This window comes from Rhipicephalus sanguineus, chromosome 6 (genome assembly GCF_013339695.2).
Source record: "Rhipicephalus sanguineus isolate Rsan-2018 chromosome 6, BIME_Rsan_1.4, whole genome shotgun sequence".
NCBI classification, from domain to species: Eukaryota; Metazoa; Arthropoda; class Arachnida; order Ixodida; family Ixodidae; genus Rhipicephalus; species Rhipicephalus sanguineus.
Genome location: NC_051181.1, coordinates 172,137,024 through 172,160,310, shown reverse-complemented (window position 1 = coordinate 172,160,310; position 23,287 = coordinate 172,137,024). Strand labels below are relative to the sequence as shown.

Sequence of the window (23,287 nt, the reverse complement as noted above, 5' to 3'; positions counted from 1 at the left end):
ATTTGCTTTTTGTGCGCTTGTTTTTAAATGGAGGAGCCAGCTAAGGCGGGGAATTTGAAGACGGTGAAATTGTCTTTCAGACGAGCCCTAGACGGTGGCGCTCGATCGCGCCGTTACGGAGCTATAATTTTTTGAAAAACGCTTTCTTTTTTGCGATTTCTGCGATAATTTTCGCCACCTCAGCGGGCGCAACAATTCTTAATAGCACTTCTACGTGGTTTTCAGCGAAGATATTTTGGAATTAGATAGAAAAAGGGCTACAGAAACTGAAAATGTGATTTTCAGAAAATCGATTTTTTTTTGCCATTTTACGCGATTTCATCTCCGCGTCCCCCCTTAAAGGGACACTAAAGAGCAAAACGATTTTTCTCGCATTAGTAAAGTAATCTTCCACGATACCAAAAACATCACGCTTGCTGCGAGAAGACGCTTAATAAACGAGAAAACGCACAAAAAAAAAAAATACAGATGGCGACGCCACCTTGGAATTCCCGCACCATTTGCCATGACGTCACATATTTTTGACAGCGCCTGCTTGAGCCTACGTGGTTCCTAATCGGTTAAATCGAAGTACAGTCGAGCCCGACTATATCGAACCCGTTTATATCAAATTATCCCGCATACCGAACAATTTCTAAACACGGTAAATTTACATTGAGAATATATAGCAAAAGTTACTGTTACATCGAACGAAAATAGCAACGACAACCGATATATCAAACTCCATGTGCCTCAAAAGTGCCCCAGCAAGTTGGCTTTCCCTCCCGGTGGCGGGGAAAACTGCCGGCGCCACCCTAGAAAAAGTGGTTTAGACCCGGTTGTGCACGGGCAAACACCCCCCTGCAAGAAATGATCCTGGCCCGCTCGCAGCGCTTACAGCCAATCAGAGGCCGTCGTGCTTTCTCCGAGGTACACAGAGGCGGTAGAAGTGAGCGCCATTTTTTCTTTCTTTATGCTTGTGTGCCTGCTGCTGCCTGTTTTCCTCGAGTCCTCATTCAGCGTGGTCCGTGCTGGTGGTGTTGCCTGTTGGTGCTCTGTGAACCTTCGTGTCGGCAGGGAGCTTAAGATCGACTTGCTCGGAGCTCTTTCTATGTTGAGTAGATCGTGGGCAGATGTCACGAAGGAGACTGATCCAGAACTGCTTTAGGCATGCCGGCTTCCGCATGCCTGGTGATGACACCCCAAATTCCGATGACAGCACTGAAAACACCGCAGGTGTTTCCGCCGAAGTTTGGAGCGAGCTGGCAGAGTTCCCGGGAGCTATCGACGGATCGACATTCGACGAGTTCGTCAGTGCGGACGATGATGTCGCCATCATGGGTGAGCTACAAGATGAGGACTACGTTGCAGACGTCGTGCCGACCACGAGCCAAAGCGACAACAATAAGGAAATTGACGAAGGCCCATTGCCTACATCCTCCGAAGTGATTAGTGCACTTGCGTTGGTCCGGCGCTATTGCGTGAATGTGGAAGGTTGCAGCCTCAGCTGCTCTGACTCGTTGGACAACATGGAGGCGTGTGTGCTGTCGCAGGCAGCGAAGTCGTTGACACAGAAGAAAATCCAGGACTATTTTGTTCCAAAGTAGGGCACGCAAGTAAGCCACCATATTAATAAAGTACTTTTCTTATTGTTATGTGCCTTTGTGTCAAAATCCTATAGCGGGCCTATATCGAATTATGCCATATATCGAACTATATCGGCGAGTTCGATATACCCGGGTTCGACTGTACATTGTCCTCTGAGGGGGCCAGAGACTTAACATAACCAGTTTGTGGAAATTTTGTCGAGCCAGTGGCGCCAAAATACATTAAATGCTCTTTCAAATCTTTTACGTCACGAATTACAAAGTTTGGCACGAAATTTAAACATGAAACTTTGAACTTGGTTTTCTCCTCTAATAATAAACCTATGGTGGTGAAATAAACTACACAAGAGTCCTCCGAGCACACTTTATCAATTTAAACCAATTCATTGTTTCTCTTTAGTGTCCCTTTAAGGCGGCAGCATGTTCTTCGCCAAGGCCCTTGGCATATACAAGCTGCCTGAGGCTATCTATGTAGCCAATTGCTACAGGCACGCTTGTGGGCACTGGCTCCGAAGTTTCGTCGTCATCGTCATCCGATTCCTCCTAATCGCTCTTGCCGCGCACTTCATTCACTATGCCCTCATCCGTGCACTGTTCCGCAGTGTCGGCATCATCATCGGCCGAAATGAAGTCCTCCCAGTAGCTTCTTCGACTTCCCGATACCGAAGGGCACGCGCCGGGCACTGCCATCCATATTCGTGCACAAAAGTGTTGTGACGCGCACTTTACTGTGTTTGCCGCCAGCGCACGTGTCGCGTTTCATGGCGTGAGTTTTTTCTGGCAGCATCTGATGGAATAACGCAGTTTCGTCTGCGTTATAGACGTTTCGCTCCGCATAGCTTAAAATGGTGTCTCGATTTGTTTCAAGCCACGAGGCAACGTCTTGGTCGCTTGCCTCGTGGTGAGGCCGCCTCACCAACTATCGATTTCAAAACAATGCCATGGCGCACCTTAAACCGATGTAGCCAGCCATTTCCGGGGCAGAAGTCGGGAAAGTCCAACAGAAATGCAAAGTCTTTCGCTTTGGCCAGCATCATAGGACCACTTACCGGAATGTTCCGAGCCCGCACGTCTACGAACCATTTCAGAGCGCGTCCTCCACGTCCGCGTAGGTGGCCCTCCGCAGACGCTTTCTGTCAGTCGAGTTGGCATCGGCACTGATGATCTTGTCCTTGTTCTTCAGGATCGTCGATATGGTTGACTTGCTCACGCCGTACTTTTTAACCAACTGACAGTTTTTCACACCTTGAGAGAGCTCTGTTAAAATGGCTCGCTTGGTAGCAATGTCCAGCGCTTTTCACTTCGTGCCACCGTCCGCCATTCTGACCGCACGCTATGCGAACACCAACAGTGAGCAAGACACGCACGTGTGATAAGACAAGCAAGCACGTGTAACTTCTCTGGGCTTGTTTCTAGCCAAAAAAAAAAAGCCGGATGCGGCAGTGTCGCAGAGCGGTGGAGACTAAAGTTCCTAGATTTTTCCCTCTTCTTTCTTAAGTACCGACAACCACTGAAGCACCCCCGACGAATCTCATTGGCTAACGCTTGTTTTCGGTAGCCATGTTCTTTCTAACGCTTTTCCAACACCTGGTGAAACGCGTCCCCCGCTCACTACTGACGGGGGGGGGGGGGGGGGGGGGGGAGAAGAAAGGCGCGTCGCGTTAGCATATTGTCCGCTGAAAGATGCGTGGCTAATGTATACTTAGACGCACGTGGCTTTGTAAATCTTCTAAGTTAGGAAGAAAATGGCGGCAGACGCCGGCTGCGCGTGAGAGAGGGCCGGGAGAGAAGGCAGTTGTCGGTACATAGGTAGCAGGGAAAAATCTAGGGACTTTAGTGGAGACTGGCGAAGGAGCTGAGAGGGAGGGTAGTTCGGGTAGCTTGCTTGGAAGAATAGCCTGTGCCTGTGCGCATGTCAGAAAAACTTAGGGCCCGTTCACGCTCAGTGAGCATGCACGCGGAACGAATCGCGAATTGTCGAAGTCGCGGGACAAAGGACAGAGGGGTGCATAACAAAACAACGGTCGGGGAGAGCTACAACTAGATGGCAGCGGAGGCAGGGTTAACAATAGGAATCTATGGGCAGCTCGCCAATGGCTTATCGGTTGTCGAAAGTGGTGTCCCAGAAAGTCGCCGACTTCGTTCGCTGTAACCGATTGGCAGGGCGCGGAGACATTCGTTGTAAGTGCGATTTTGCGCCATAGAGATAATGTATATTTCCACGGTCACGTGGGCATCGTTCGTTTTAAGTGAAAGTGTACTCACTAACTTTACGAAGCAGTGCTTGAAAGAAAAGATTTTCAAGAAATGATACAACATCTCGCAAGCATTTTTTGGTGGTGGCGCCATCTGTGCAAAAGAATATCAAGTTGTTTTACGTCAGTTCCAACGTTCGTCAAAAGTGGCGCCTCTAAACATTACTAACCTCTAAACATTACAGTCGCCGACCGATAAATCGGACATGCTCGGTAATTCGGACAGTCGCGCGGCACCGCCGATGATCCCATAGAAGTAATGTGTAAAGACAACCGATACTTCGGACAGCTGCGAGATCTACATTCGATAATTCGGACCCTGTCCGAGACTGTCGCGCACGCCGAATCGCCAGCCATCTCCTCCGGCACCCGTACCATACAAAGTATGGCCTCAGAGATCAAAATGAAAGCTAAGTGGTGATCTATGAGGCTCTATTTCGATCGCTACTTTATGCCTCAGATTTGTGATTTGAAATGCCGATCTTGGAGGCACTGGTCAACTGTGGGAAATCCTATCGACATCGCGAACATCCTACATTCCGGTTCCTGTATCCCCTCTCTAGCTGCGCTGCTATTGCCGCCATTCTGTCGAATGCATCTGCGGTAAAGCGTTCTGCACGCGCGTTCATTTTTATCTTGCGACTTGCTTTATTTTACGCTCTGCTGTCTCAAAAGATCTGAGTTAAATGGTGCCAACGGTGCCCTCACAGCCAGCGCCGAAGGCCGTGCCGACGACAACGAAACGCGGCAGATACAGTCAACTGCCGATTTTCCGGACATGCTCGAAAATTCGGACGCTTTCGCGGCACCGTCACCAGCCCCATAGACGTCAATGGTCAAGAACGTCGGAAATTTCGGACGCTAAAACCCTTCGGCGCCCGATTTTTCGGATTTTCTGCCCAAATTGCAGGTCCGAAAGGCAATAATTGAAGCCCCCACCTCTGCCGCGTCTATCATCTCGTAGGTTCGAACCAGCGCTTTCGCGAGTTGACCTATTTGCGACAGTAGCAGAGTCCGAAAGTCAGCTTTGTCGCGATGCCGACGTGTTATGGGGTGAAACGGACCGGAAATTCAAAAGGGCCGCTATCACGGCGCCGTGCGGCGATGTCTTATGGATAAGCAGTGGAAATGCACGGAGGCGTGATGGCGGCAGGTGGCAAACGCGCCAGTACGGCTCAATCGCTGACAAGCCTTACAATAAGCATCTTCAGTCAACTGCTCGATAGTGCATGTGGCCTGGTGCAGTTGCACACGTAGTGCACGCATTTAATAGGCGAGAACCCAAACGCGCCGCGCCGCCATTCATGCTGCCTCTTTGTGCGACCGCTAAGTGCGCCGCACAGACGCGTTGCCTTGACGAACGAAACCAGCTCGCCATTGTACAGTGATCACATCACACTGGAGGAGATACATGCGGACTTGGTTGCACGTAAGCGGAAGTGCGGGCAGCAACGCATTGACAACTTTTTTCGGCCACCGGGACCCTGAAGTGTCAATAAAAGTATTTTTTTTTTCTGATGCATTCGTTTTTTCGGACATTCGATAATTCGGACTTATTTACGTTCCCCGTGGAGTCGGAATTATCGGTTGTCGACTGTACTAAGCTGCCAAAACATGGATGGGTTATTTCTCCAGACTTCAGTATTTAGCCCAGCGGCTAAATCTAGTCGCCACGTCTTCAATGCACAATGTAACCCCATGAGGCTGCTGAAAAGAAAAAGAAAAAAAGAGTGTTGCACTGTACATCATGAATGCATAGGTTAGACTATTGTGCCGAGCATTGTGCCGCTGCGTACGTGTCGCGTCTGCACCGGCACTTGCTGAACCGGCGCTGCACGCTCACAGCACCGCTTCGCACCACCGCAGCACTTTCCAGAACTAGTGCAGGCAGTGCAAGCCAAATCGAAGAGACCTTCTGTTCTACTAGCTCAGGTCAGCTATATCTTTTCGATTTCACTACAACGAAATGTTCACTTGAACGAAATTTTCTCCGAGCACCGTCGATTTCGTTGTAGCTGGCTTTGACTGTATGTGAATGTTTCATTTGAACACCAGTTGGTACATTGCCCCCATTAAAAAAATGAAAAAAACCTGGGATCCCCTCGAGATTGCATTATTGAGAGCCTGCTGTTGAATATCTCAATTGGCTAGTCGGTGCATTGGTGACGTAACTGGCATCACACGAGAAGAACTCACTTTTTTCCTCTCGGCCCGCTCGGCCTCTTCCCGCTTGAGCCTCTCCTCGAGCTCCTTGCGCTGCCTCTCGGCCTCCTCCCGAGCCTTGCGCTCCTGCTCCTCGCGCTCAGCCTTCTGTTGGGCCTCGAGCTCCCGCCGCTCACGCTCCTCAGCCTCCCGCTTCTGCTGCTCCTCAATGGCCCGCTGAAGTTTCTCTTCCTCCTGACGACGGAATTCCTCGGCCAGGCGCAGCTGCTCCTCCTCGGCACGCCGCTGTTCCTCCTCCTCCTGCCGCAGACGCTCCTCCTCCTGGCGCCTGCAGAGACACAAGCAGAGCCATTTTGTGAACAACTGCATGCAAATCAGTACCCCACAAGGGTAATGAAAGGCTCAATTGGGAAAGCTCTCCCCTCCTGGTGAGCTCCGTACGGATATCGTTGCAGTCCCACCTGATCTCTTCCTGCCGCTGGCGCTCCAGTTCGGCCTCCCTTTCGGCCTGCTCCCGTGCCAAGCGGCGCTTTTCAGCCAACAGGGCCCGTGCTTCTTCCTCAGAGATCACACGTGGTGCTGGTTTGCTGGGCAGGTTGTCATCACTGCTTGGCTCTGAAAGGCCTTGCGTGGCTGGCTGCGTGCAACTTTCAGGCCAGCCAGTTGGCTCCACTGCAGGTCCAGTGGTGGTGGGAACCTCCTCAGCTGCTGCCTAGAATATGTCAATGAACGGTCGGTGTCAAATTGTTACATGGGGGTTCTGAAACTCTTATGCCTTCTCGAAACGTCTTTATAAACCCCTACATTCCTGTATGGCTTCCCAAGAACAGTGCAATCAGTCAAAGGATCAGTGTGTGCTATGCAGATATTAGAACAAAGGCAGTGCATACATTGACTTAAGACAAGTTGTCAATAATACATGGCTCAGTGCCACACAGAAAAAGAAACAGCCATTTTAGACTGATTCCTTCAAAACATTTATTTTGACTCGTTTTCCTTAAGAACTGAAAATGAAGCCAAAGTTGTATTTTGATCTTACGTCATAACATCAGTTACGTTGCATTTATGCAATGTAAATGAGCTCAAAGCATCTTTTTGTACCCTGAAAATGAAGGCAAGACTTTTAATTTCGCATCATAATTTTGGTTTTGTAACGTTTATGTGATTTTTATATTCCGGCTGTTGTGGCACCTTAAGTTTCTTGAAATGTGCCAGCTTCTATCAATGGCTCTCATAGAGCACTTCTTACTGACAAAAAATTTAATAGGTCCTAGCCAGACTTGCCAGTTGTGCTTATAATAAGTGGATTTGGGCTTCTTTTTTCACCGTGTCGCTTGTATAATTTTCCAGACGCTTGTCGCATTTTTGGGCGTACTTGCATTTTCCCAGCAAATATAGCTACTTTACTGATCATCACGTTTGTTGTTCACTAGTAGCGCGTTTGTCGACGACTTTGTGTAGTTGAGTGTTGAAGTCAAACATACGTTGGGGAATCAGCAACTAACGTTAATCACGAACTGGAAAATGTGCATTCAACTGAATGGAGACAATGCTAAAAAGTAAATACCGTATAAACGCATGTAAGGGCCGCACCCCGTTTTTTTGAAGTGCATATTCTAAAAAAAAAAAATCCTAAGGGCCGCACCCACACTTTCCTCAACCAATACGATTCAAAATGCGCGCGCGCGTGAGATTCTAGGCATAGTCGATAGATGACGCAAGAGAACGCAACCATCACCATCATCACTAGAATATATATATATATATATTTTTTGCATTTTCTTCGTGTTAAGATGGTCATGAAGTGGGCTAAAAATATTAAGGGGGGACATGGTTTTTAGAGATAACATAGGTTATTTCTTGGCCAAATTAGATGAAACTGCACTGCTTTGTTCAGTTTTTTTAGCTTTATTTAACTATCCAGTTATATTTTACACAGGTCAATTATTTCCAGAGATAATTAGTAATCGCATTCTATTGTTTGCTGAAACAATAAAAAATAATCTATGCAACATAACATCATTATAAACCCATATATAGATACCAGAAAGCCTAAGGAGAGCAACGCTGCAAGCTGATTGGAAATCGAACAACTACTTCTCAATTTACAGCACTAATGAGTTCATGGCCTACACCTAGCCAAAAACAAGAAAATTTTAAACTAATATAAAAAAAATTGGAATTGCAGATTGAAAATCTGCTTGCAGCATTGCTTTTTATGCACATTTAGCTAGGTTGTGCAAAAAGAATTGTAGCTCTAGCTGTCCTAGGTCGACTTTTACAGAAGAAGCAAACAAGGGAAGTGGCCAAAATCGATGTTTTGAGAAAATGAGCAAAAAAGGTTAAAACTTTATTTAGCATTACAGAATGAAAAATATCAAAGGCACACATACTTTTAGTGATTAATATGCACCAGGCATATAATCAGACTGATTGTTAGCATGAGCATGCCTTTTTTTCAAGTTCTGCTGCAACGAGGCCGCTTATCAGTTCAATGACGGTACCGACGCCAATATGCGACGAGTGTCCGCGCGTCATCCACGATCCGTCGTATGACACGGCGATGTTTCCCGGGTTGTCCACGTTGAGTTCCGCGTAGATGTCGCGAACCGAACTCGCGCACTCACTCATGAGTTTCGAGGCAGCAAGAGTAGCGGCAGGTGTTAGCTTCTTCTTCACGTACGCCTGCCACGTTTTCGTGTGGAGGCCGCGACGCGATATGTTCATCATTGCAAATATGTCGTTAAAAGCAGTCTGCCTGTTGCCAGTAGCCTGCATTGGGCGGGTGGCGAGCACGTTTACTGTGAATGGATTTATTTTCTGCTGTCCGTCGACGCGCGGCGAACTCCACTTTGACGACCCGTCACCGCAGTTCACACACTAGCTCAAGCTTGACGGCAAGGCTGTATTCCCGCTCGCCTCTCCTGATCTCGGTGTCTCCGTTGTAAATCTTGCACTTTAAATGCAATATTATCAAAGCATTTACCACCTCCAAGTCCAGGATGGTGAAGGTGGTTTTATCAGATGGGGGACCCGCGGCGTCCGCGCGTTTAGCGATAAGGCTGCGCTTCCGTTCCGTCGCCGCAACAGATGAAATCTCTTGCAGCTTCACTTCTGCCTTCTTCTTCTTGTCTTCTATCTGTTGGGGCTGCAGAATTTGTGTGTCGTGACGCACACGGCCGCTTTCCGCGATGTTGTCGGCAACTGACGGGCTCGTAGGACTAGCGTCCGTTAGGCCTACCGCGCTGGCGTCGACGGCCGCTGCGAGTTCGTCATCCTCGTTCTGGGTCGTTGCGGGGCGCTTCAAGTTCTCGGCTAGCGATCGCCTCACCCGCTTTTCGAACTTGTGTTTTGTGCGGAACTTCTTGATGACAGGACCCATAGCTGTAGGCAGTCGACAACACCAGGACAAAATGGCGCACGCTCACGCGCGTCTCGGCGGTGAAGCAGACGCCGGAAACGCCGCTTGGCGAATCGGATGCCTAGATTTTGTCACGTGCCCCAAGCAGCCAATAGAATCGCGCGCTTGTACTTCTCGTTGACGCGTTTTTGCTAGAAAACCAACGAGCAAGGCGAGCCAGCGGTGGCGGGAAATTGAAGATGAAAAACGGCTCTTCCAAACGAGATCAAGATGGCCACGATAGCCCGTGTGTACCGGCAACGGTTCGGCGCGGAAAGAGCGCGATTTTAGCGTCAATTTGCGCTCAGACAAACCTCATATTGGTGTTACAGATTGATTTTACGGCGGAAATAATGAAAATAGAAGCTACAAACTTAGCAGACTAGTGCAAAAATAGATATAGATTCCGAAAATGTCAGCTTCAAAAAGTCGATCTTTTCGCGATTTTCGGCCTTCTAAGACCCGTGTCTCCCCTTAACTTTTTCATTAGTGTTCATACACCCGCCAACTAAAGGTTAAAGCGGGATTTTACATTTAGCTTCTCACACTTCTATACAAACGCGCTATTGGCGCTATCCATATCGGCATTAGCATCACCAACTTTGGCATGGCGTTTGTGCAGTTCAGCCAGCCATTTGCTGTAGTTTTCCGCACAGTTCGATGACCTTCGTGCTAGCTTGTTTTCTACACGGCATTCAGGTTTTGGCAAGATGGGCAAGCACCTGAATAACTACACGGCTGGCTATAAGTTGAAGGTGATCGAGTATGCTCTCGAGCATGGGAAACGTGCCGCCAGCAGAATATTCGACGTTGACGAGAAGTGTGTTCAACGTTGGTGCGCAAAAAAAGAAGCCTTGCGAAACACCAACAGCAATAACTGCACTTTCTGAGGAAAGCAGTGCAAGTTTCTCGATTTGGAAGAAGAGTTGCTCCGCTATGTGACTGAAGAGCGGAACGATGGTTTTGCACTCACAACGGACATGCTGCGCGTGAAGGCCTTGGCGACTGTACTTGGGTGGATCCTATCTGCGTGGAGCTCGGTGTCGACAGACATTGTGTCCCAAAGTTTAAAGTCACCGGGATATCTAATAGCTCGGATGGTGCTGAAGATGACTGCTTGTGGGGTGACGATGCTTCGCAGCACACCATCTCTCACTCCGAGTCTGAGGACTCGTCGAGTGTCGACGATTGAGCATGCATGTCGTATACTGCAATAAACGCTCTTCGTTCGCTAACGGGTGTGTTTTTACTTTAAGAAAAAAAAGGAAAAAAAAAAGTCGCGTGTATGGGCCGCATCCTGAAAATTGGCCCTCATTTCTTGAAAAAAAAGTGCGGCCCTTACACGCGTTTATACGGTATGTGCTTTCGTTCATACTTGCTCATATTTTCGCTGTACAAAATAATTAAAGTAATTTTTCAACTCCCCTTCGTATATGAGTGACAATTTTTTTTTATTAGAAGTAAAAATATTTTGAAGAAGGGGAAAACTGATTAAATTTCCGCCCCTCTTGTGCCTCTTCACGAAAGTGGCGCCGCTTTTTTTGGGGCTTCTTTTGTGATGATTATTTGCTGGCTAGCTCGGTAGCATCAGGCAACTCTGAACCTAGCACATTCTAATGCTAGGACCAGAGTACATTATAATGCTAGCTCGCTCCTTTCCCTTGCGTCGCAAAGGCCCCGCATGCATATGTGCACTACTTTCACGACTTGATGGAAAGCCAAGGTGAGAGGATACAACCAAGGAAGACACCAAACAAGTTCCCAGGTCCATTTTAAAAACTGTGGCTGGAGCCATTGCTGCTTCTATAAACTCGTGCCTTCTCAACCAGTAAAAACCAATATAAGTAAGGACAACAGCAATTGTACAAGAAACGAAAGATGTAGCCACCTGCTCAGCCACTGCCGTTTGTGCCTCGGGAATGCTGCTTTCTGCCGCCCTCTGTTTCTGGTTTGCTGCTACGACAACATTTGAGGCAACCACATCTGGGGGTGCCGCGGCAGGTTCTGTAACTGTAGCTGCAGCTACGGCAGCTGGCTTTGCAGCCGCAGTGGCCACAATTGGAGCCACCGCAGCCGTTGGCAGGGAAGCAGGCACGGGATCCTTTGGCCGCTCCCTCCTGAAGGCCGAGGCAGCTGGTGGCTGGGGCTTCTGGGGCTTGCGCAGGTGGGCCGGCTTGGGTGGCACCTCGGGCACTGCAGTCTTCTTCTTCTCCACCACCACAGGCGCTGCTGCTGCGGGCACCACTGCAATTAGCTGCAGCCTGTAGTGAAAAGCACTCGCAACCTTTTCAATGCATGGGCTAACTCAGATGGCTGGTGGCTTCCTCCATTCCAAATGCCAGCTGCTGCTTGTTGCAAGCAACACGGACTGCTCCAGTTATTATACAGGGCAACACAATCAAAGGTCACGCTGCAGTCTTTGCATATGCAACCCTCGTTTGTATAACGTTTATTTTTACTAATAAATAATAAACAGACAGTGAAATTTCTTGCACAGACTAAATATTGCACGAGTGAGAGCAGAGTGTAAAGCTGTTACTTAATGAAGCTGCCAAGATCCTTGCCCGCTCTGTGACACAAGAGGCAAAGTGAAGTGAGCCATTGCCCCTGCAATGCCCCTCCCAGTCACTCTCACATATTCTGTCTCCAGAAAATTTCCATCTTAACAGTTCATGCAGGGATCAGTGCTTACCGATCTAAAAACAAATCACGTGCACAAACAGAGAAGTACGCAAACTGACAGTATGTATATTTGAAAGAGAGCTTTGGTTTATCAGCAGATGTAGCGTTTTCGTTTTTACAGGCTACAGTGGTGGCAGAGCTGGCAGTGACATGTTGTGGCGTTCTGTCAAACTACAACACCTTGGCAAAAAATGTTCTCGTCAAAACAAAATGATGAAAGGGAAAGTGCTGTGAGTCACGCTCAAGTAAGGCATGTAAGTCACAGCAAGGTTCTGCATCACCAGTTGTTGCTACCAGTGTTGCCCTTCATCAGTAACCCTTAAAAACAGTCGGAAGCCTACGGACAAACTACAACACTCTATTGTGTTAGCCGGAAGATATTCAATCTGCACTAATAAATGTGGACATGCACAATGGAGTTACAAGAAATTACAGTAGAGTCTTGATAATTCAAACTCGAGGGGACCCCAGGATTTTGTTTGAATTATCCCCAGGTTTGTTTGAACTCAGGCCAACATGCCAACTAGCATTGTGATGTTTATTGTTTTGCAGTGCTGTAGTAACATCATAGACAGCTCTGCACGATTGCCAGTAAAGCTTTTAGACGTCAGTGATCATACCAGTACTTGTTATTATACAATGTGTCGCGAGTATAAATAAGAACAAGATGTGCCTTGTGACAGCTTGTAGCCCCTTCCCAATCTTAGGACGCTTTCCTGCATGACATTAGTGTATTGCGGCGAAAGTTACTTTAAGAAGCGTTCTGCACGACCAGGGCCAGACCACCTCAGTTCTTTTTTTTTCCTCGTCCTCAGTGAGCATGCGATTGTTGGTGCACACGGTTTGGCCAGTTTGGCCGTTCTGTTGGCAAACAATCGCCTTTACTTGCAACTGTTAGTGACATAATATCTCCAGGCATGGACAAGCAAAAAGTTTGAATCAACCAAATTTGTACAATGGGGCCCCCGTTTATATTAAGCGGCTTTAAAATACATTGAAAACATAGTGGGCCAACCAAAAATTTAAAGGGACTGTCTACTGTTCTTCATCGCTTTTCTCTTTTGTACCGCAATAAAAAGCGTACCGTCTCAAGTGTCCAACCTTGCAGCGGTTTCTTTGGAAAGTGAGTAGAAATTTTTAAAACGGAATTTTTCAATATGCGTTCGGTCTTGGTTGGTGGACGCGATTACGATTGTAGTGCCGGTAAAAATTAAAACAAAAAGCACATAGATTTCTGTAGGATTACTTTATTTTCGCTGAACACTAATTTAATGACTGTAACAGTCGTTTTCAGTGCGCTAGCGGTTAAATGAAGCCTTATTATACGATTACAGAACACTTGTTTTGCTGTTATCGCAGTCGATGCATTTATTTTAGCACTGCTGCCGCAATCCAAGCCAAGTTGCGTCATCAAAAAGATGCGATAAATGCGTGTCTTCACAGCGCAGCACATGTGAGACATCCTAACATCAATACAGCAGCACAGTATGACCAGCGCGGAGGGCCGCATGGCATAGCGCACGAGTTGAAGCAGACGAAATCGAAGACGGCGCCGCAGGCAGCGTCTTTGATTTACAGCGGTACAGTACGACCAGCGTGGAGGGCCGCATGGCATAGCGCACGAGTTGAAGCAGACGAAATCGAAGACGACGCCGCAGGCAGCATCTTGGATTTACAGCGGTACAGTACGACCAGCGCAAAGGGCCGCATGGCATAGCGCACGAGTTGAAGCACACGAAATCGAAGACGACGCCGCAGGCAGCGTCTTGGATTTACAGCGGTACAGTACGACCAGCGCGAAGGGCCGCATGGCATAGCGCACGAGTTGAAGCAGACGAAATCGAAGACGACGCCGCAGGCAGCGTCTTTGATTTACAGCGGTACAGTACGACCAGCGCGGAGAGCCGCATGGCATAGCGCACGAGTTGAAGAAGACGAAATCGAAGACGCCGCCGCAGGCAGCGTCTTTGATTTACAGCGGTACAGTACGACCAGCGTGGAGGGCCGCATGGCATAGCGCACGAGTTGAAGCAGACGTGATCGAAGATGGCGCCGCAGGCAGCGCCACGAGGTGCCTCTTCAGATGCGTGAGAAAAAAAAAGCAAAAAATTACTATCTGACGCAACCGAAAGCTGCCTCAAGTGCGTAAAATACAATTTCAAGTTATACGTTTGTTGCAGCAATACTTCTTTGCAGACTAGTTGGTTCATATTTGTAAACTCGACTTGCTGCGCAACCAGCAGGAAAGAAGCTCTATCTTTCCTGCTGGTTGTGCAACAAGTCGGGTTTACATATACGTTTGTTTTTAAGCAAAATGAGTCTACCTGCGAGGATTTCTTGTCCTACCGGCAGATTTACCACATCGCTGTTGGGTGATGCTAGCGGTCATTCTTTCACGATTTTCAATGTCAAATTAAAAATATAATTCCTTTTATTATGGGGCAAAAGCGTGCTCGTTGCCGCCAATGTGATGAACGATCTTCTCATTTTCACCGCAATCAGAAATTTTTTTCCGAGCGGTAGACAGTCCCTTAAACATTTGTTTGAATTACCCAAAAGTTTGAATTATCAACAGTCTACTGTATGTGCCTGTCAAGCATAGTTGCTGGCCTATACCTGTCTCTTCTGGTGGGATATTCTGCCTACTTTGCAGTGCTTTGTCCGGGATGGTGCCAGCAATGCTGAGTGGCCTGGGTTTCCGTGGAGGTGGCCTTGGACGCATCACCACTGATGAGGACATCTGGCTGGAGGCAACTGAGTGTTCCGATGCCACCGACATAGACGAACGAGGCCGTGATGGTGACTGTTGCTCCTTGCCCGTAGCTACACACCGACACGGAATCAGACTTGAGAAAATACTCCACTTAGACAAAAGAAAAATTCCAAAATGCCGAGCAAGTGCTCCCTCCAATTTCGCAGCTAATTTCACATTTTCAGGCCATTCCGGGAACCCCCCCTCTCACTCCACACCGCAATCATGCACAATGTCCATGCAACATTGGCCTGCATGAATCCCATCCAGTCCTGCTGCCTAGCAGTCCGGTCTACAAGCGCCTGCGCGTGAAATTGGTTGTCAAAATTAGATCCTCCCCGCATGATGGCTGCACCCCGAAATTACTACATGGCAAGGATTCAGTACTGAATACCAATAAAACTGCTCTCCCTTCAACTTTCTTATGATATACATGCTTCAAAGTTAGAAATAATGTTTTCAAAGAAATTAGCATAGGAGCATTACACCTGCTTCTCACATCAGCAAGCCATTCGTGCAAGGGGTCACATTAGTTTATGCATAAACAGGCATGCTAGGAAATAGAAAAGTAAGGACTCTCCTGTGTGTTAATAGTGCACATCTAACTAACGCACGACGCGACACTGGTCTAAGTTTTATGACAACCCATGGGCAGATTTGGCATGCACATGAAATGTTATCAATCAACCATCATTTGAGATTGCTGCGGGTCTTATATTTCATGAGTTGAAGCTTCACCCACTAAGACTGTAAGCCGCGCCGCGATGTGTAAGAAGTTTCGCGACTGTTTTAGAACATTCCGTTAAGATTGCGCGCCGCAGCTTTGACGAGAGATAACGCCGCCGCCAGCGATATCGCTGGAAAGTTCAATAGCACCTGTATAAAAGCCGACGCGCTTGACCGCTTGTCAGTTGATCGACGGTCGACGCACTGTTCGCCGCTATCAGTGCATACCGTGTGTATTGCTGTAAATTAACTTTCCGTTTCCTGGCCCCAAGTTCGGCCAAATAAACAGTTTCATCTTGAAAACGCTGACTGCTGTCTTCGTCGACGTCACTAACACGTGACAATATGCATGTCACTAGCTTTTATAGTTGTCTTTAACATTTGAATGCACCCTTGCAGTGGGAACTTCCATGCATTTACAAGAGATAGAAGTGCCACCGAAGCAAAAAAAAAAAAAAAGAACCTTTGCTTTTGTCACTTGAAGGAGTATCTACAACAATTTTAGAAATTCTCTTATTGTTGCTCTAAATAAGGGAACCAGTGTCAAGAACATTAACAAGAGTATCGTGGTGCCTCGGAACACAACGAATATATTTTTGATACTGCTATCTGAAAAAACGCGTCCGTTTCGATATCGAGGGGACAGTTTCACAGTGACCTGTAAACACTGTCTGATGCAGGTCTATGTCATGTGGAGACCTCCAACATACTAGCAGCAGCTCTGTCGTCAGCTGTCAGTTTTACGTGGTGTACGTAAACAACGAGTGAATTGTCGTCAAACAACTCTGACAGATTTCGGCAACTATGCTGACACGTCACAATAATGCCCACTGCAGTGTGGCTGGCTTGCAGATTCTGGCAACGAAAATTTTAAAATCGGACAATATTTTGTACTTGCTTCCTGGGTCCAGTGTATGGAGTGTGTTAAAGAGGCACTGACACAAAAATTTTGGTCTGGCTTTTTTTTGTCGCAATAAGTTGCTCGAGCATGTTAGTCATAATACAGCACTTTGCTTGGGGCAGCATGTCACAGATAACAATTACAGTCTGTTTATTACAAAGCAGTCTCAGTTTCGGTTTAGGAGAGCTCCAAGAATGACAAGTTACTGGGTCCACCATATGCAGTGTGGTAAACAAACTTGACCATGTGAGCACATAGACACTGCATCGCATTCGTCACTGTCATCATTGTGATGACATTCCTCATGTCGGGCACAGACTCGTGAGCAGCAGCCAGATATTAGTAGTTGCCACAAAAGGGAAATGGTGAATATGATGTCGTTACTAGCTGCGCCAGCGCGGAGTTCGGCTGCAGTGGTGACGGAAGTTGGGGTCACCTTCAGGTCACCTTAGATGACATCAATGTTGCAAGGTGCAGCGTACAGCGCTGGATTGGGAAGTCCAACTCAAAAATTCATATAAATCCCCTCCCAAGCCATATTCGCTGTTGAGATTTGGTGGGTGATATACGCATGTTCATGAGAATCGGTACTGTAGGGTATCTCAGCCGTGAAATTTTATGTCAGTACCCCTTTAACATGCCAAGGAAACAAAAAATGTCCATTATGCGGTTTTGTGGTGCTTCAAAATCATGTCAGTGCTCTTTTAATGTCACCTTCTTCATTCACTTTAGCAGGACACTACAATTAGAAGAGCTTATGTGCAAGTTAGAAAAGCCCACACCTGAAGATTAGTGTGTGTCGTGCACATACGAGTAGATACACATTCCTACACAGCCAGAAGCCACAAATTCTTTGAGGCAGTCACAGTGTGCTTGCCAAGCAGTGAAATAGAGTAAAAACCTGATTGAGGCCCACCCTCCCTCCAGGCAGCACAGAGAACTGCATGCAAAGTGCTGGTGAAAAAGAAGGATGGCATACTCACAAGTGGTGGAAAGGAACCCATCACCAGGGTCAGGGTACTCACAAGCATGCAGGTGCCACTTGTCAATCACTTGGGAGCTTACACATTTCACTTAGCACAAATTTTTTATATACTTCTCAAATAATTCTTTTCATGGTACCTCGTATGTTCTTGGAAAAGTTACCAGTTATTTGTGTAATGAGGAAAGTATGCAAATGTCGAGTTTTAAACATAATAGTATGTCATGAAACTGGGGAGTTAAGCTGCTAACAGGACAGAACCTCTTAATGCTTAAGAAGCTCGCAGAAAATGTCACACATTTGGGTTTGTTTTGCACTGATATGTCAATGACAGCTGCTGAACTGACAAGTGCTTAAAATCAATTTACTTGCACCATTGCAATGTACTTAAGTCTTAAAACTGAGCACGCATCATCACAGTTGAAGAAAAGAGAAGGTTGGGACAAGGCCTGGTCTAAGCTGTACAAAGATTTTTAGCGCTGCAAAGTTGAGGACAAAAATAACACAGTCATCTGTGTTGTTCATGTCTTTCTTGTCCTCAACTTTGCAGCGCTAAAAATCTTTCTACCGTATGTTCCAACTAGCCCCCGCCCAAGCTCTTCTGGTCTCAGCACTTATCCTCTCGTCATCAGCCTTTCCTATGCATCTCCAATTAACTCGGTCCTGTGCAAGTTATCCCTGCAAACTGCTCAGCTAACCTTCTGCCGCTTGCCTTCTCTTGGAATCCACTCTCTTCATGTCGACCTTGCCCACTTCTTGATATGGAATGAGATTTTCGAAACACACATTTGTTCCTAACCTCCTATCTTCAGCACTTATCCTAGCTGCCCTGCAATTCTTGCATTTTCCCAGTTGTCCTTGGCTCTGACAATCACCCCTGTGAACATTAGTGCCAGTTAAATGTCCAGCTTGTGTAAGAGATGGTTTTCTGGACACATTCCAATGATAAGCGTAGTTCAATTACTACAGTGATGACGAGATAAAATTCCACTGCCTGTGGGCCAACTGTAGACAATATGAAATGCCATGATCAACCACTGTTATATGTGGTGTTGCATTGTAGAAGCAGTCAAGTGGATGTGAATGAAGTGAGAAACCAGAGCAAGTTTTTGTGCATTCCTGGTCTGTAATGTAAGAAGAAGCAGTGCAGACACCTACCTGCCCCTACGGCCATCATCCGGTTCGTGGCTCTCAGCTGGGAGGCCCGTGTGGGGCGGGGTGCTATAGCCAGCTGGCTCATGCTGCGTGCCGATCGCAGCTTGCTGCTTCCCCCCAACCCACCCCTGGCCGGCAACATCATGCTTTGCGACATGTCTACCACCACCCCCCGCCTGGAAGGAGGGCTGCCCGAAGACAAGTTGAGCATGCTCTTGGCAGCCATACTTGGCAGTGGGGCAGAGCTCGTGCTGGGGCTCGCCGGAAGCAGCCGTGGCCGCCGGGGCTGTGCAAGCACATCCAGACGCGACATGCTCACGGCACGCTGAGCCACACCTGAGGACGCGGTTGTAGCTGGTGATCGAGAACGCGAGGTGGCGGCACTCCGGTTCCACGGGATCACTGGCATCAGGTCCGTCTTGCGCCGGCCACGGCTGTGTTGGCTCGGCAGCGCCGTCATGCTGCGCGTCATGGGGTCGTCTCCTGGGCCAGACACCAAGCAGGGCACTTGTGGGCCACGTCTGCGAGAGTCTGCGTGGCCAAGAGCCAGCTGTAGGGCACTCAAACAGCAGCATGGGTGCTACAAGTGTGTTCTACAATCATACCACTTGCAAAACTCCGTTCCAAAATTGTGGAGGATAGCACCCCCTTTATAACAGGGCAGTAACCTGCGTGCCACCAAGCTGCACCACTGATGTGCCACCTGGGAGCGACAGCACAAAACACACCACATCGCCACGATCATTGCAGTTTTCACTGTCACTGCGCGAGTTGCTGCAGCAAAAAGAAGTACTTTTAACCCTTTCCCTATTAGATGTTTCTGGCCGTGACGCACCCGAGTGTTGACTTGGTTTCGGGAATATCAGGGAAGCTTGAAACACTCATCAAATTAATGTGCATCCGGCTGAAGAGTCGAGCTCGCCGACGGTCCGAAACATGACGCGTCAAAAGGAAAAAATCTGGGCAAGAAATCACGTTTCTTCTGCATATTTTCTGTTTGCAATGCCTGCTTCCAGGATAAGTGCCCCACCATGTCAACATCAGATATGATGTTGACACGGTGCAGGTGAAACCTACGGCAGAACAACCCTCATACCCGTAGTTGCACCCTTGTACCCGTGATCGCCCGAAGAGAGTAATACCCAAGAGAGTAGTGCATGTGAAGTGACTCCCCAGCAAAGAGGTGTGGGTGCTCCGTACTCTTCAATATATGAGGAACCACTTTGTTCGAGTCAAGCTCGAGCCGACACACGCTGATGATGATATACAGTCAACATCCCATTTTTCCGACTCCCTAGGGACCACGAAATCGTCCAAAAAATGGCAGTCCGAAAAAACAAATTCATGCGCTTTTATTCCGCTCAAGCGGTCAAATCGCCACAGCCACATCCGAAATAGCTTTAATGCCTCCCAATACAATTATCAGGCATTTTGGTGCGCGCCCAGGCTCTCGCAAATACATTCGGTACCTGCCGCGAACCCCGCTTAACTACATGCCAACTGCCACTTGCAAGAATGCATCTCGTGATGAGTGCCGCTGATAACAGCAAAGCGCGGAATAGATTACGGCTCTCTCTCGCATGAAGCATTTGGAAACGATGACGCGGAACACAAAGACTGTGGCGGAAGAGCGGACGACTCGTCCGGCTTTCCCCGATGCGTGTGCACATGTAAACGATGCGCACACACATCGCCAAATCTCCGCCAATACGCAGATTTTGCTGCCGCGCCAAACCGATCGTTTCTAGTTACGTGCAGCACATCGCCAAGTAAGCTGACACCGTCACTGTACTGTTGCTGTATCGTACGCACGCATTTATCAAGGAAGAGTTCGTGATCAGCACTTTGTTCGTGACCGCACACGGGCGCGGCAATGGCAAGCTGGTTTCATCCGTGAAGGCAACGCGTGTGTGCGGTGCACTTAGCGATGTCGCACAAAGGACAGTAGGAATGGCGGCGCGGCGCATTTGTGTTCTCGCCTATTAAATGCATGCAGTATGCATGCAACTATTAACTGCGCTAGGCCACATGCACTACCAAGCAGTTAACCGAAGATGCTTATAGTAAGGCTTGTCAGCGATAAGCTGCACAAGCGCGTTTGCCAGCTGCCGCCATCACGCCTCCGTGCATTTCCGCAGCTTATCCGTAACATCGCCACACGGCGCCATGATAGCGGCCCCTTTGAATTTCTGCTCTGCTTCACCCCATAACGCTTCGGCATTGTGGCAAAGCTGACTTTCAGACTCTGCTACAGTCTCAAACAGATCGACTCGCGAAAGCGCTGGTTCAAACATACGAGATGATAGACGCGGCAGACGTGGGGGCTTCAAATGATGCCTTTCGGACCTGCAATTTGGGCAGAAAGTCCGAAAAATCGGACGCGGAATAGTTTCAGCAACCGAAATTTTGGACATTCTAATACATTGACGTCTATGGGGCTGGTGACGGTGCCGCGAAAGCGTCCGAATTTTCGAGCATGTCCAGAAAATCGGGCATCCGAAAAATTGGCAGTTGACTGTATACAGATGAGGAAGTTGTACAAATGACGATGATATGTCCACTTGACAAAGACGAGTCAGCGACAGCGCTCACACTGATTCCCTCTCGCGCTGGAAGCGGCCGCCTGGCCGCACGACAGTATTAAAGGGACCGACAACTGTTTTTTCTCGACCCAGTTTTTTACTGCACGACAGGAAGCTCACCCTTCGTAGCGTTTGTAGCTGCAGTGGTTTATCCTAAAAGCACGTAGTTATTTTATAAGCAGTATTTTTCGATCTGAAAGGCTCCAAACACGCATGGAGGCTTGCTCCAGCAACGCTGAGAATTGATAGCGATGCCGCTAGCCCTTGTGAAAGCTGTTGTTCTCCTTTCGCAGGAGTTACTGTAACTATGCTTAACCACCTTTATTTTGAGCTTTCCAACCATTTTTGAAAATAGCAAGCTGTTACAATGAGATGTGTGGCTTTATACACCTTCCCGGTATTTGTACAGCGTTGTGTGCGCCTGCGCCCAAGGTTGCCTGCGCCTGTGTCATGGATGGCTTGTCCCGGCGTCGTTACTCTCTCGATACACGAGCCAAGCCAAGTAATCGAAAACGTAACTGTGCATATGCACGGCTGCACCGAGTAGCAGCGCGCGTCATTTCTGAGACGAAGTGTAGGAGCAAAACTATGTCGCCCCAAAATCTTAGCGACCTTGAAACTGCGTGCACGGTTGCATGGGCACGCTGAAAAGTTGCTCAAGACGCGCTGACGAGCATGGGATCATTACGTCACGCGAAGGCAGCGCCACTTTAATGCATACTACTAACGCAGGCCTATATGTACATTATTATGGAGTAATACCTTTTAATATAAAGAAACGAACAATATTTCAATATTAACAAAAAAATCGTTGACCGCGTACAGCAATCAATGGTCACGTGGCCGTCTTCATCGGATGATTCATGTTTTTGCCGCAAGAGGCGCCACAGGTCATTTTTCGCGACTTTCAATTAAGAAATAAAAATATAAATCCATCTCTCACAAAAAAAACAGGGTTGGTTTGAGTCACTGCAACGGACAATCTTTACATCAGTGGAGTCAACTCATTTCATATTCTGGGCAGTTGTCGGTCCCTTTAAGAGGTGCGTCGCGTATATGGCTTCAACCGAGAAACATGCACGATTTCTGTCCCACAGCAACGGTGATCGAAGGAGGTCTAAGGGGTGAGACACGGTGATTAATGGGGGATGTTTGCTCAATGACTGTGCGAAGTCCAATAAAGCGACTCATGAATTTTTCGCATAAGCCGGGAACACGCACTGGAGTCGAGTCGTACCGAGACTTCCGAGCTTCCTGGGAGTTAATTCGGGCCAGGTGATGGCAGTGTGCAAGGCAAGACAAAAATTGTTCGGATAAAGGACCTGCTGAGGTTGCAGGAGCCGAAAGCAACGAGACGTCCAAAGCAAAACTCGGTGAGCAGCCACAGACCAGGAAAAAGGGAGAAAAGTCGGTGGTGCATTGCGCAGCCGTGTTACGAGCTGTACATTGCAATCGCGTCCGAGAGCGCGCAATGAAAGCGTTCTGTCAAGCTGTTGGTCTGCGGGTGGTAAGTAGAAGTGGTCTTGTGAATGGTGTTGGCGGCACGCTAAACCTCAGCAACAATAGAAGAAAGGAAGACTTTGCCGCGATCGCTGAGCAGAATGCATGGAGCTCCATTACGTAAAAATAAGTTGCGCAGAAAAAAAAATGGCGACTTCAGTGGCAGTCCCAGCTTGTAGCGAGGCTGTTTCCACATAGCGGGTTAGATGGTCAACAGCCGTCCCAATCCAACGACTGCCTTTGGAAGTCACGGGAAGGGGCCCATACAAGTCTATCCCGACGACTTCGAAAGGCAAAGTGGGACAAGGAAGAGGTGGCAGGAGGCCAGAAGGAGCAGTGGTGGGTCGCTTGCAGATTTGACAGTAGATGCACGATGCAACGCATTTGGTAACAACCGAAGAGAGGCCAGGCCAGGTGCAGTGACTTTGTATTTTCTTGTACGTTTTATGGTAGCCAAGATGGCCGGTGGTGGGAGCATCATGAAATGTTTAAAGAACCTCACGTTGCAGAGAACATGGTATAACTGGGACCCATTTCTTTCCATCGACGTGATAAACGCAACGATGTAAAGCACCACTGTGAATCTTGAATCGATCAGGTTAT

General features: G+C 48.0%; 1 protein-coding gene across 11 annotated transcripts in view; it reads right to left on the bottom strand.

The window, feature by feature from the left end:
• The window catches only part of LOC119397049 (ensconsin), a 177,079-nt gene that overhangs the window by 28,968 nt on the left and 124,824 nt on the right, over positions 1–23,287 (bottom strand). For 3 of the 11 annotated variants that reach the window (XM_049417305.1, XM_049417311.1, XM_049417309.1), the window contains 5 exons: positions 18,606–19,133; positions 14,703–14,909; positions 11,293–11,648; positions 6,466–6,716; positions 6,038–6,332 (listed from right to left, as the gene is read on the bottom strand). In XM_049417305.1, coding sequence (XP_049273262.1) covers positions 6,038–6,332; positions 6,466–6,716; positions 11,293–11,648; positions 14,703–14,909; positions 18,606–19,133 — 1,637 coding nt within the window. The remainder of the gene's footprint in view (positions 1–6,037; positions 6,333–6,465; positions 6,717–11,292; positions 11,649–14,702; positions 14,910–18,605; positions 19,134–23,287) is intronic. The other 8 variants (XM_049417310.1, XM_049417312.1, XM_049417306.1 and 5 more) reach the window with 7 other exon arrangements.